Source organism: Dermacentor variabilis, chromosome 9 (genome assembly GCF_050947875.1).
Source record: "Dermacentor variabilis isolate Ectoservices chromosome 9, ASM5094787v1, whole genome shotgun sequence".
Lineage (NCBI taxonomy): Eukaryota > Metazoa > Arthropoda > Arachnida > Ixodida > Ixodidae > Dermacentor > Dermacentor variabilis.
In genome coordinates this window covers 34,831,249-34,843,822 of record NC_134576.1, presented here as the reverse complement: position 1 = coordinate 34,843,822, position 12,574 = coordinate 34,831,249, and the positions used below count along the sequence as shown (strand labels likewise).

The 12,574-nt window shown below is 44.1% G+C and overlaps 1 protein-coding gene across 1 annotated transcript in view; it reads left to right on the top strand.

Annotated features, from left to right (window-relative positions):
* The window catches only part of LOC142592599 (ATP-binding cassette sub-family C member 2-like), a 244,672-nt gene that overhangs the window by 43,635 nt on the left and 188,463 nt on the right, over positions 1-12,574 (top strand). Inside the window, exons 3-5 of the mRNA XM_075704136.1 lie at positions 900-1,034; positions 3,691-3,831; positions 8,751-8,885. Of these exons, the coding sequence (XP_075560251.1) occupies positions 900-1,034; positions 3,691-3,831; positions 8,751-8,885 (411 nt within the window). The remainder of the gene's footprint in view (positions 1-899; positions 1,035-3,690; positions 3,832-8,750; positions 8,886-12,574) is intronic.

Below are 12,574 nucleotides of genomic sequence, written 5' to 3'. Positions count from 1 at the left end.
TTGAAAGGTACACAGGAAGGAAGCTAAAGGAAAGAACAGCGCCAAGTACTTACTTGTCGAAACCCGTAAAATTATTTCAATCACCTTAAACCTGCCGTGGAAATTTCTGAGTTATATGTGCAGAAATTGCAGAAGTGTGGCACAACTGATTCAGTAGTATTACAACGAACGACCAGAGCACGGTTTCCTCTAAAATCGACATTCGTAATTGAACAGCGACAAGATATGAAAGCTTTTCTCACACAGGTTGCAAGACTTGCTAAGGAAGTGATAGTACAATTGAGTTTTATTAACAACACAAACGTTATCTGTGTTCGTGAACCGCATACCTGCTACCGTTCAGAAACGAACAACGTCATGTAAGCGTCATATTGATTTTCTTTAACTGCGGGAGTTCCTTTTTCGTGCTCTATGTTCAAAGAAGCATGGGTTCTGCTTTTGCCGTAACGTTGCAACTGGCCTATGCCAACTATGCCTTGTGCTCAGAGGTCAGTGAACACGAAAAATGCCGAGCCATAGAAAGGCACTGCCTAACCTAAAGAACTTCTTTCCAAGACTAGTCCGCCTTGGCTCATCGGGTAAGCTAGCGGCCTCAAAGTCTACGGAATGAGGTGGGCAAATGTACGATTGAAAAGGGATACCGTGTTGTACTCAGTCAACCAGCCAACCACCACTATGCACATGACGAACAAGGACAGTGTCTGCACCCATACTCGGCACACATTGTACAATGGCCTGCAGCTGTAAAGTGGCAGACGAGGCAGAGAAGACTTTACAATTGTTGGAAACCTGCGGGCTTTCTTCGTTGAACTAAAATACCACAACAGCTTATCTAGCATGGATAGAGAATAGCTGGTATCTCACGTTTTTTTCTCTCTCCCCCAAAATTTTATATACAGGTGCTGCTCTTCGTTTCCACTGGTTTCTCTGTCACCAAAGGCAGTTTTGCATTGGGTAATGTCAAGCGGAATCAGTGCGTGACCATTTTCGCCCTTCGAGAAGTGATGTCCGACTATGGTATGGCGCTTTCACTGGTGAGTTGCATTGTGCGTGCGTTGCTCGACGGTGGGAAGGCCACGGAACCCTTCCTCCTTTTTTATTCTCAATTGCATGCGGAGTGTTCACCTGAATTCATTTTACCTGTGAGTACCCGTCCACAATGAGTAACTCGACGTCTGGAGCTGGGCGAAATCTCCTGCCGCGGAAAGGCCGCGTCATTCACATTGCTCGCCAATTTCAGCTACGGTCCGCGCTTGAAATAGCACGAAAACAGAGGCCGCGATATCGAATTAGCTTTTGTTTTTGGTTTCAACGTTTCTTTTTAAAGCCCAGAAATGTTACTCGGATCGCTTTCCTACCGAACAATTATGTACGCGGGCGTACTTCATCTGCAAGATAAAAACAAAATAATCACTTCAATAATTGAACTAAATATATTAATTAAGATTACCTTTAGACTTTACGCCACATGTATATCGTCAAATGTGCGAGCGCATGCTCTCGCTGTAGCCGTTGCTACATTAGCAGCAGCTTGCGGCAAATTTGACACCATTTACGCGAACAAGTCTTCGCCGTCTTCGTAGCGAGGGCTGTGGCCGCGGTAGATTCAAACCTGAGGTGTGTTTATTCGAGCAAGTGGGTGAACATGCGTGCACACAACATGGTATCGCGCACGAGGCGGTTATGGACAAGATAAGTGAGGAGCGAAATGAACTCGCGCTCTTCGGAAAGTTGGGATGCACTCGAGCCTCCACCAATGGACGCGCACTCTGACGTCACGAGCCGGAAGACCGGTGACTCCACCGATGGAGAAGTGGCCGCCGGTGCTTCGAACTAGGCCGAATCGCGTTAGTCGTGTGTGCCTACCCTCGTCAGAATGGACTCCCAAACTGGTTGCGGTGGTCTATCATGCGTGAAATACTATTGCGAGCTTACGATGCACCATCTCTGCTGAATGAGTTTATTCTGAGCCGTGATCCGGCGACGAAAGATTGCAGGGAGCATCGCTGACGTTTCGCAACGCGAACTGGTGGGACTGCAGGCTTGAAAAAAATTACTAAATAAGGAAACGTGAGAAGGCACGAAAAAGAACTTATCACATTCTTGAAAATAAGTTTCTGAAAACAAGAACATCTTATGCTATTTAAAACCAAGAGTATTTATTTAAAACGATAATTGAAGCATTTTTGTACCTTTTCTGCCTTGATCGTCTTCTCGCCCGTGGTTTGTAATGGTTTCAATAAATGCATTGTTTTATTTAAGTACTTGTTAAATGGCAACTTATTCATTTTAAGCTCGGAAAACGAGTAGTAAACGCGCCGTGTACACGTAAACCAGCGCGAAAGTCATGTCCATCTGCTTTGTCTACTTTTGCCCCTTGAAGTGAAGCTAAATAGCAGACGACGCGCAGTGTTGTAGCAGGCCCGGGGTTATCTTTCTCTCGTGATCCGGCGCGTGCTGTAGCATTCCTATCAAGAGATCTACGAAACCGTTCATCAACATACAAAATATTTATTTATACCGATAATTATGAGTTTTCGAAGCACGTTTTTTTGAGTGGGACTATATTCGTCGCGGAGGCAATCGACTGTCGCGCTTCAGTCATCTGGTCTAGTCCTCCCCTTCCCTTCGGTGGGTACCCGACTTTAGCACGTATGGGGCAGCCGAAAGCTCGGCCGGAATTTTGCAGGGTGGTCTACAATTTTCTCAATTACACTTTTTATCTGAATAGAATGTTTCAGCAGTCGAATAAATGATGTTAAATAACATTGTATTTAGGCGAAATAAAAAAAATAGTTTGACCAGCTTCAAGCGATGGCAAACAATACTAGCTTGGTTGTGTCCAGCTACGTGGCACTTGCATATTCATTTGAGTTTTTTTTTATTTTAGCACAGGTTACATGCGACATTCAGTACGGGCTCCACAGTGAGGCGCCCACCGGATATATTCCAAACGAATATTCTGAACCTCATTCAGTGCCCACGCCAAAGGAATAAGGGCGATATCAAAATTTGTGGAGGGTCGAAAGAACCATTCTGGCTCTGAATGTTTTTTTCCCGCCGTATCTTGCGTTGGGGTGTTCCGCGTGTCAAGTGTTTAGGATTATGGAGGTCGCGGAGAAAGCAACCGAGGCCGTGTGGCATACAGAGCGCATATAAAAATAATATGCGCAACGGTAATAGCCGTGGTAAGCCGAGGCGACAATGAAAGGTTGATAGTCGTGATGTAGGATTGCATGATTGCGGCTTTGATGATGACGTTGTTGAAGATGTTGCGCCTGCATGATTGTAATAAATATTCAGGTGGAAACATCAGCTGGTTTGTTTCCATTCTATGTACCCAGTATGTCGTGTAATTAGCAGCAAGTAGTTTATTTTATATTTTAATTAGGAATACTTCAAAGGCCTCAAGCAAGGCAATGAGTAAGAGAACCATGTGGCACATTTCAACATAATATCTCGAGTGGATTACGAAACACGTGCAAGTGGAGACCAACTGATACCACAATTAGTAAAGATGGCAAAGCCCACCAGGAATAATAAAGTGTCGAATCAAAACAGACCAAACGCAAGAAAGACACTAAAGAAAATGGCTTAATAGCTTTGGCCAAAACACATTCACACCAAGTTGTCGAGCTGTCAAAACTCCTTGGCCATGTCAACTTTCTTTTCTTTTCGCTCCCACGACAGATTCTTCTCACGTGGATTGTGTGGAAGCGACATAAACGATGTCTCCCGCCATCCGCATTCGCAACATCGTTGTTAGGACTGCTGTCTACTGGTTGTGCACTAGACGCTTTTCTAGAGTTCACCACTGCATCCCATCTTCAGGTGAGTGCTTGTGCCATATTGTCATACTTTAGAAAAAATGATCATTTCTTCTTCAAGCTGGTATCTCCATCAGAACTGCTGCAGTATTCGTAGCCTCATCTGTTTGACTACCACAAATCGAACATTTTCATTGTTTCTCGGTAATACGCACACCATATGCGGAATGGTGGCCAATGAACTTTTGAGCTGTTTGTTTTATTATAATGAAATAGTAAGCATTCATAAATAGGCGAAATACATTATATACGACGATGACAGCGCTCTTTTCAGGGAGAACAGTGCACAATTTAGCAAATCAAGCATATGAGGCACTGAAGTTGACCAATGACTGGACCTCGAAAAAATGATTCGACGATCAATGGCTCTAAGAATAAAGACGGCATTTTCCGTTCACGTAATAAGTTCTTCGAAATTGCTCGACTTTAACTTATTGACACCACATTCGACGTTGTTCCGCCTATCAGACACGACGTTTATTTCTCTGAAAATATGATTTGGGACAATTGTGTCAGCTTTATCAAAGAGAGATCATTACGTACCACTAGTCTATTACGGCGACACTGCTAAACTCTTTTTTTTTCACAGTAATATGTTGCGGTATCATTTACTGTTTTCTTCTACCTCAAACTATGTCGCAATCGTATGGGTGATAACGACATCAGAAAATATAAGGAGGTTGCTTCTGCTGCAAGGAACGAGCTGTTCGTGTCGCAAGTAGAATGCCATTCCTTGCTCTCATTAAAGCGCTTTTTAGCAAGGATAACATTGTTCTCGTGGACTATTTGTCTATGTACAGGCTTTTTCATTCGTATAAAATAGGTATATTAAATAAAACAAGCGCATTAATTAGTTTACCTAGCCTGAAGAAGAATACATCTATGTAAATATTCAATACGTAAACCGGAAATCAGGAAAGTCGACAGATGCCGCTATTTTGTATATGCTTACAAATCGTAGCATAAATGTGAAGGTTATTTTTTTCAATTGAGCATGCGTGGCACGCTAGTTGTACCTATTATATTTTTTGTAACTGGCGTGCTTGTGTGTAAAGAAAGAGAAATGAATGAATAAAGAAGGATTGACCTGTGACCTTGTTGGTGCGACATGTTTGATATGGTGTTGTAGTGCGAATACTTTTTCACATGGACACGAGGAAGAGCACACACAAATGCTAACTTTCAGAAGATGTTCATTGGAAGCGGCTTCACTCTTTTATATATGCCATGCAACAGCTCAGGCATGCGCAAACAGAGAGGAATTCAGATGCGATAATTCTTTGTTTGTTAAAGATAGTGAAGCAGTGCTAACCCAATCTTGACCTAGCTTCTCCGTAGTTGCACTATGAATTATTCGCATGGTTATTAGTCAGTTGTGTTTGCGCACAAGGAAACATTATTATTAGAAAAGAGGCAACGAACCACACGTGCTGTAAGGGGCTGCTAACCAGCCATCACCCCCCTTTCTTTACATTGTTGCATTGCTTGCTGAGCAATTCGTTTAACCATTGGCCTGCATTCCCGACGTAGTATCTGCCACACTATAGTGGTATCTGGTAGGCGGCGCATTCTTTGCAGGATACGAACCACGTTCTGTGGTTCTTGTCACAGCCTACCCTTATATGAGAAACTGGTTTGCGGCTCTTGGATAGTTTTCTCAGCTTGTTCTTGGCCGCGAAAACCACACTAACATTTGTTCGAGCACCCTCCTTTTTTAGGTTGATGAATATTTTCTGCAAGTATGACATAATGGCAAATGTTCTTCAGGCATCGAAAACAGCTTTTTGGTAGTCCTAACAGCTGGAAAGTTATTTCCTGGGACGTGCTTCCGCAACCCACACCAGAATGTGGTCGGGATAATCTGCTTGCGTCAGCCGAGCCTAACTTATGGAGCCCTTTGGATATCAAGGCTTGTCCCTAACTAGATAGGAACAAGACATTGTAAGAGCATCATCCAGGCAGTGTCTGACGATTCTTCTCTTAAGAGGAAGCTTTAGCTGGGGCCCAACTCTGACGCGGCTTATTAAAGTACATGTAAAATGGAAAAACGTTTTTCTGAGAAAACCCCTGGCCGATCTTAATGCAATTTTTTTTACATTTGAGAGAGAAAGTTAAATTCTAGTGACTGTTGGAAGCGGAACTTCGATTTAAGGCCTGAATTTTGTGAAAAAGATTTTCAGAAATTCGAAAGTTCGGAGAAAATAGGCGCACGAAGTTTATATATCAATAGCTCTGCATCAAAAACAGATATCGCCGTTCTGTGAACGGCATCCATTATATCATTCAAAGTGGACGAATTCGATATGCAATCTGTAGCTTACGTAAAGTTGTTACGTTGTGCACAACGATATTCAAAAGCTGTATTTCTATATTGCTGAATTTATTTAGATTCATGTGTAACATATAAATTTTGTCCGCTTTAGACATACTATAAGATGCAGTTCACAGAATTGCGATATAATTTTTTCCTTGCGGAGTTAGAGTGTTGTAAACTTGATAGTTTTGTTTTCTAAAAGTTCCCGATTTTTGAAAATTTTGAATAAAATATTGACAATCTCAATAAGAAATTGGAAACGAGCTGTCTATAGATTTTAAGTTTTTCTTTTAAATGCAACAAACCTCGTCAAACTTGGCGCAGTGGTTGCCGAAAAAAGGGAATTCTCCTTTTGCATGTATTTAGATAGGAGCACCCGTTCCCCCAAAGCTTCCTCTTAACTGATTTCAAGTGGGAGGAGCTAAATGGCAGCACTAGTTTCTTTCCCCAAGGTTCATAATACCAGCACGTGCTGTTGGCATCAAAATGAAAACGTATATCTAAGAACATCACAGGCCCATCGTCGCCCGGAGATTCATGCGTGAGTTCCAAGGACTGCAAGTATTCCCTAATGTTAGTACGTTAGAGGCTTCAAATTCGAAACAATCTTTGTCACACTTTAGCAAAAAAAGTAGTGATCCAATTATCTAAAACATTTAAAAACTTTTGTGCCCGTAAGAAGCCTGAAGAGGGCTTTGTAAAGACTGGATAAAAATGAATCACTAAAGATAGACTCGAGACAAGGCCCTATCGAAACGCCTTGCTTTTGACTGATAAGTTTTCCATTCTATTGCACGTACGTCGAGTCGAGGTAGACGGTTAAAAATTCTAAGAGATGCCTCGACGAAACACCCGATGCATCTTTAAAATTGATCCAACCCAAAATGTGTGAAGACGTTCTTTATGCCCTCAAGCAATGCGTCACGAGGCAAGAGTATAGTGCAGGTCCTTTATCTCTACAAAGAGGGTGCAGAGACCTTCGTCAGAGTAGGAGGGTATGGCTTTCCAAACTTCTTGAGACTTCTTCACTAGGAAAGGCGACGAGCAAAAAGAGAACAAGGTGAAAGCAGGAGCCAACGTTTCGACAAGTTACTTGTCTTGTTCAATGCCTTGAAGACAAGTTTACTTGTCGAAACGTTGGCTCCTACTTTCACCTTGTTCTCGTTTTGCTCATCATCTTGAATTTCCATCTCCCGCCTTCCCCGTGTTCTCCCTGGATCACTAGGAAAGGGTCATCTACCTTTAAGATATTTAGCTTGTTGTGGAAGAACAAGGCAAGGGGTTTTTGCCACGCGTGTGTTTCAGACACTATGACCCTTTGGGGAATTTGCTGATTTTCAGTCTTCGCGCTAAAGAAGACTTGACGGAAATACTGCTTGCATTTCCCCATTTTCATCAGTACATTGTCTAAATTAAGCCTCTCGCAGTTTCTCGCAAAAGTCTTTCACCCTATTCTTGATTTTTGACATGCGCACATTGGCTCGAGAATCCAGAACAGCAGAAACCACTGAAAAAGACCATGCCAGATTCCAACGAATCTTCCTTTCTTATCTTCTATGATTACACATAACCAATGTCGCTTAAGGAATGACTCATTGCGTTTGACAGGAATATTCGAGGGTATTTGCTTGCATCGAGTCAGGACACGCACTCCTTGCGACATGCAACAAGATTCCTCTGAATCAGCCTCTTGTCGAGGGACACGACGCATATGAGGCAGCAGTTCAGGAACAGATTGTGTGGGCTCTATCAACAACTTCGTTCTCAGGGAAATCGCGTTGCGAACATCACAAGGAATGTCCAAAGGTTCCAGCGTGTAGAGAGCACATGTAGGCGTCGATTGCCTCCGAGGAGCACGCGCACGCAGTCCGGGGAGAACATGGTTCCAAGTAGACTCGTGACTTGGTTCACGAAGCGAAGAAAGTTCCGGAGTCGACGTTTTCCCTCATCCTCATCCAAGTTGTCGAAAAGCATTCTTCTGCCACGGACTGGACATTACAAAGAATTAGCAAGCTTTTGAAGTCAGAATGCTACAGGCAAGCACGTGTTTACAGTTATTTGCTGGTGTCCCTGCTTGTCGACAACTTGGATGAGGAACAGGCAAAACGTCGACGTCGGGCAAACTAGGCGTTCTCCAAGCGATAGGGTCAGCCATGTCGACACTTCAGCCATGTGTGGTTGGTCGCCTCTTTTCCAAGAATATTTCATTTCGCTTAAGCACAAAGAAAATATAAACAGACTAATATTTGAAAGGAAATCTATTGAGAAGCTAGGCCAAGACTGTGTTAGAACGTTTTGACTATCTTTAACAAGCAAATAATTATCGTATCTGAATTCCTCTCTGTTTGCGCATGCTTGAGTTGTTGCATGGCTTATGTAAAATAGTGATGCGGCTTCCAATAAGCATACGGTTGAAAATTAGCGCTTATGTGCGTCCATTCCTGTATTCTTGTAAATAAGTATTCGAGCTGAAACTCTATATCAAGTATCAATAGAGTTTGTTTAATAAGTCAATGACAGCGGCGATTGTGATTGTTAGCGATAGTACTTACTTGTGTACGTGATTACATAAGCTAAAAGAGTGTGACTCATTTTACGCTTTCTTTCAGGAGATTACACTGTCTGCAAATAATTTTCGAAAAATCGCAGTGATTGTAACTTTCGTCACAGCAGCTGCGGTGGCTGGGAATTTTCTGCTCTCAGAGGTGCAAGACCTGGTCATTGAGAGACCAAAACACACACGGGTATGTAATGGCGCTGTTTCGTGGTAGTCCAATGTTGTGAACGTGCATTGTTTTGATGGCTTCCTTTACTGAGATATTGTGGGTGCACGAACGACGCTGAAGCTCCTAGAATATATCTGTATAAGAGTTGCAGTTCTCCTCGCAGAAGACCAGCTGTATGTCAGCATACAAAGGAGCAGCATTAGACCATATTGCCTGCTTGTTTATTTTATATTTAACACAAATTTAAAAAAAATAAAGAAGTAATATAACAGAAATCTACTTATTGAGCTGGATTAGCCGAACAGGCGGATAATACTTGAACAAGAAATAGAAACGCCTAAGGAAGAAATTTATAAAATTTCACTCATACATATAAAAATGCTTACCTCAAAGCATTTATTGCAATAAACAAAGGAATTCAGTGAGTTCTCAAGGACACGGCGTGACGCGGCTTTGGTGTTGTGGTCCTAATCTCAAGGTCACGAGATCTAATCCAGTTCGTGGCGGCCGCATTTCGATGGGGGTGAAATGCAAAAACGCCCGTGTCCTGTCGATTGAGGCCACGTTGAAGTTCCCTAGGTGGTCAAAACTATTCCCGAGTCCCTCACTACAGCGTGCCTGACACTCATATCATGGCTTTGCTGTGTAAAACCGGAGAAATTATTTATATGAATTAGTTTTAAATACACGTCGAAGGTCAAATTATGGAACTAGCACTAACCTTAAGATAAGCGCCGTCAAACTTGTGGTAAATAAGTACTGTGGGTCCAGTTTGTAACAAAGCTACTGTATATGCATTGAAGCGCAAGAATACTTTGAACGCCAGTGTATATAATCGCAGATATTGGGACTGAATCTTGCGAAACTGGCGCCATACTTACTCTTTGTTCCGAAAAAATATTTCGTGCGAGCTGACAGGCTAAATCTTGCAAACTGTAACACGTGCGTAAAGCTAATAGTTTGAAAGCCAATTAACAAAATTGAGGTCATAATCGATAACAAATCTTGATTTACGGCGCCAATAATATCTGCATCTCCGAACAACCAGCCTCAAGCAACATAATTATGCTGCAGGCCATGGGCGATTCTGCTATCAACACCTGTTAGCTCTGAAATAAAATACCATATAACTGTCCATATCCTACAACCTTATAACCATCAATATCTTGCCATCAAGGACGAAGGTTTTTGACATGATGGATTGGATCGCGTGGTATTAGCACATTAAAAGACTGCATTGATTAAGAACTTCTTTAATTAATCTTTTATAAGCTACATTTTGCAAGAGACAAGAAAAGCCCCTCCCATGGAGAGAGAAGAAGGAATGGATATGTTTATGTTCGTGAAGAATCTATAGAAAACATGTCACTGTGCCCCAGCTTCCTGTCCGGTTGGCTAACCCGGGCTAGCGGAAGGAGGATGGAAAGATAATCGAAAGAGTCTGTGAGCCCACACTAGTTGAATATCTATAGAAGTATCAATTGCTTGCGTGATTATTTCGACCGAGGTACCTGGTATGTTTTCTCTAAGAACAAGCTTTGGTTTAAGCGAATATAACTGGATGAAGAGCATACGTAAAAAAACCTTCAAACTATAGCGACGCGAATTTCCCGCATTCACCCACTTCGAATAGGAGTCTGGAACTTAGAAGAATGCACTCTCGATGAGCACAGTCTCCTAACGAATTCGATCAGCTGTCGGATCTACAAACATCTTCTCCTTAATGAAAACTATGGTTTCTGTTATGCATTGGGCCTCTTATCCACATTTCCCGCTAAATCGTTACTGTACTGAGAGAACTCTATAAACACCTGAATGATTAGGTCATTCTGGTCAGCCGAATATCACCAACTTGTGCAAACAAATGTCTGAATCGTGCCGAGTGGCGTACCATGTGATACAGTGGTTACATTTTCTGCTTCAATTGCGTTTTCCAAAATTAACCGCAATAGAAACGTTCAGTCAATAACCCATGCTCATGTTGTTGGCAGCGCACGGGGATCGTATTGCCTGGCGCAAGCGTCTTCTCGATCCTTGTGGCCTCCGAAAATATTCTTCGACATTCTTTGGCGGGTTGCGTATCAATCTGGCGAACAGCTGTTTTTTCACACCCTGCATCAAGAACCGAACTTTGTAACAGCGGAGTTGTTTAAGCTTTCGTTCTGCCGTGGAGCTTTATGAGAAAACTCAGCCCAGCTGTGCGCCGCCTCGAGTGGCCTAGCAACCATCTACGGGAGCACCGAGCCACGTATCCTCCTCGCACCCCACGCCCATAGGACGGAGTAGTGACGTCACAGGTGAAGAAAACCTCGGGCTGGCACAGCGACACTGATCTCGCCTTCTCTACTCCGTGCGTACGTGCTGCTGCCATGGGAAGACCGAAGAATGTCCGGACGCCCGAAGAAGTGCCTTACCAGGAAGAGCGCCATACTGCCAAGCAAGAAGTGATGCGTCGTCGCCGAGCTGATCCGGAAAACCACGCCGAAGCTGCGGCTGATGAGAGGTGACGCCGAGTCGAGGATCCCGAGTTTCAGTCCACGGAACGCGAGAGTCGGCGCCTGAACGCTCGAAGTCGCTGAGAAAGCGATCCCGATCTGGGACTGCTCATAGACTTCCAGCGTCAATCCCGCCGAGACACGGGGACGATGAAAGGACGATTCCAGCGCGAATTTCTGGGCTTAGAGTTTGGGTACAGCTGTCGCGTGGCTCAGCGGGACTACGATCGACGAAAGAGAGCCGATCCTGCCCATCGCACCGAGGCTGCCGCCGACAGCGCCGTCGCCGAGCCGAGGATCCCTAGTTTCGGGCCAGAGACAACGAACGCTGCCGAATGAATGCTCGGCGCCGCCGGGAATCGTTTCCGGGCCTGTGCGTCACCAAAACTTCCAACGTCAAGCCCTCAAATCTATGGGAGGTGTGAATGGCCGCTTTCAGCGCGAATTCCTCGGCATAGAGTCCGGGCACAGCTGCCGCGTCTGCGACCGGCTCTGGTTCGACTTGAATCTCTCCACGGTGAGCTCGGTGCGGAACTTTGGACAGAAGAGCTCTGCCTTGCAAGTGCTTCGCGAAGCATTCCCCGTCGCCACTGACCACGACGATGACCACGACGACGACCACGACGACGACCACGACGATGGTTGGACGTCGAGGACGAGGACCGGATCGACGATGATGACTACTAGTACTGAAGCACCGTGCATAATAAATTGTGATGAACGTACTGTGGCTTGTATGTGTGTGACTTGCTGTGGCTTGTGTGGCTTACTCACCTGGCCGTGTATGGCATCGCAAGAACTTGGCGACACTTAGTATGACCCATGCACAACTTCGTAAGACTTAGCAAAACCTAGCAACGCTTGGCATGAGCCCAGCCAAGCCATGCCTAAAATCCCAAAACTTATCAAAACGTAGCAACACTTAGTGTGAACCTACCCGAGCCATGTATAACCTCGCAAAACTTACCAAACCTAGCAACACTTAGCAAAAGCCGGAACAAGCTCCGCTGTGACCCAGCCTTGCACCACAAGTGCAAACTGCCCGCATTTTTCTTTTATTCAGACAAGTCAGGGTTGGCGTGGCGGAAGAGGCGAGTCATCTACTCCGTGAAGGTCGCGATATTCTCGTTCGGTAGTTGCGCTCTGGCTTTTTTAAAGAAACTTCGGCCCTTTCATGTCGTACGACACTCGTGAAGGTCTTCACAAAGTTCT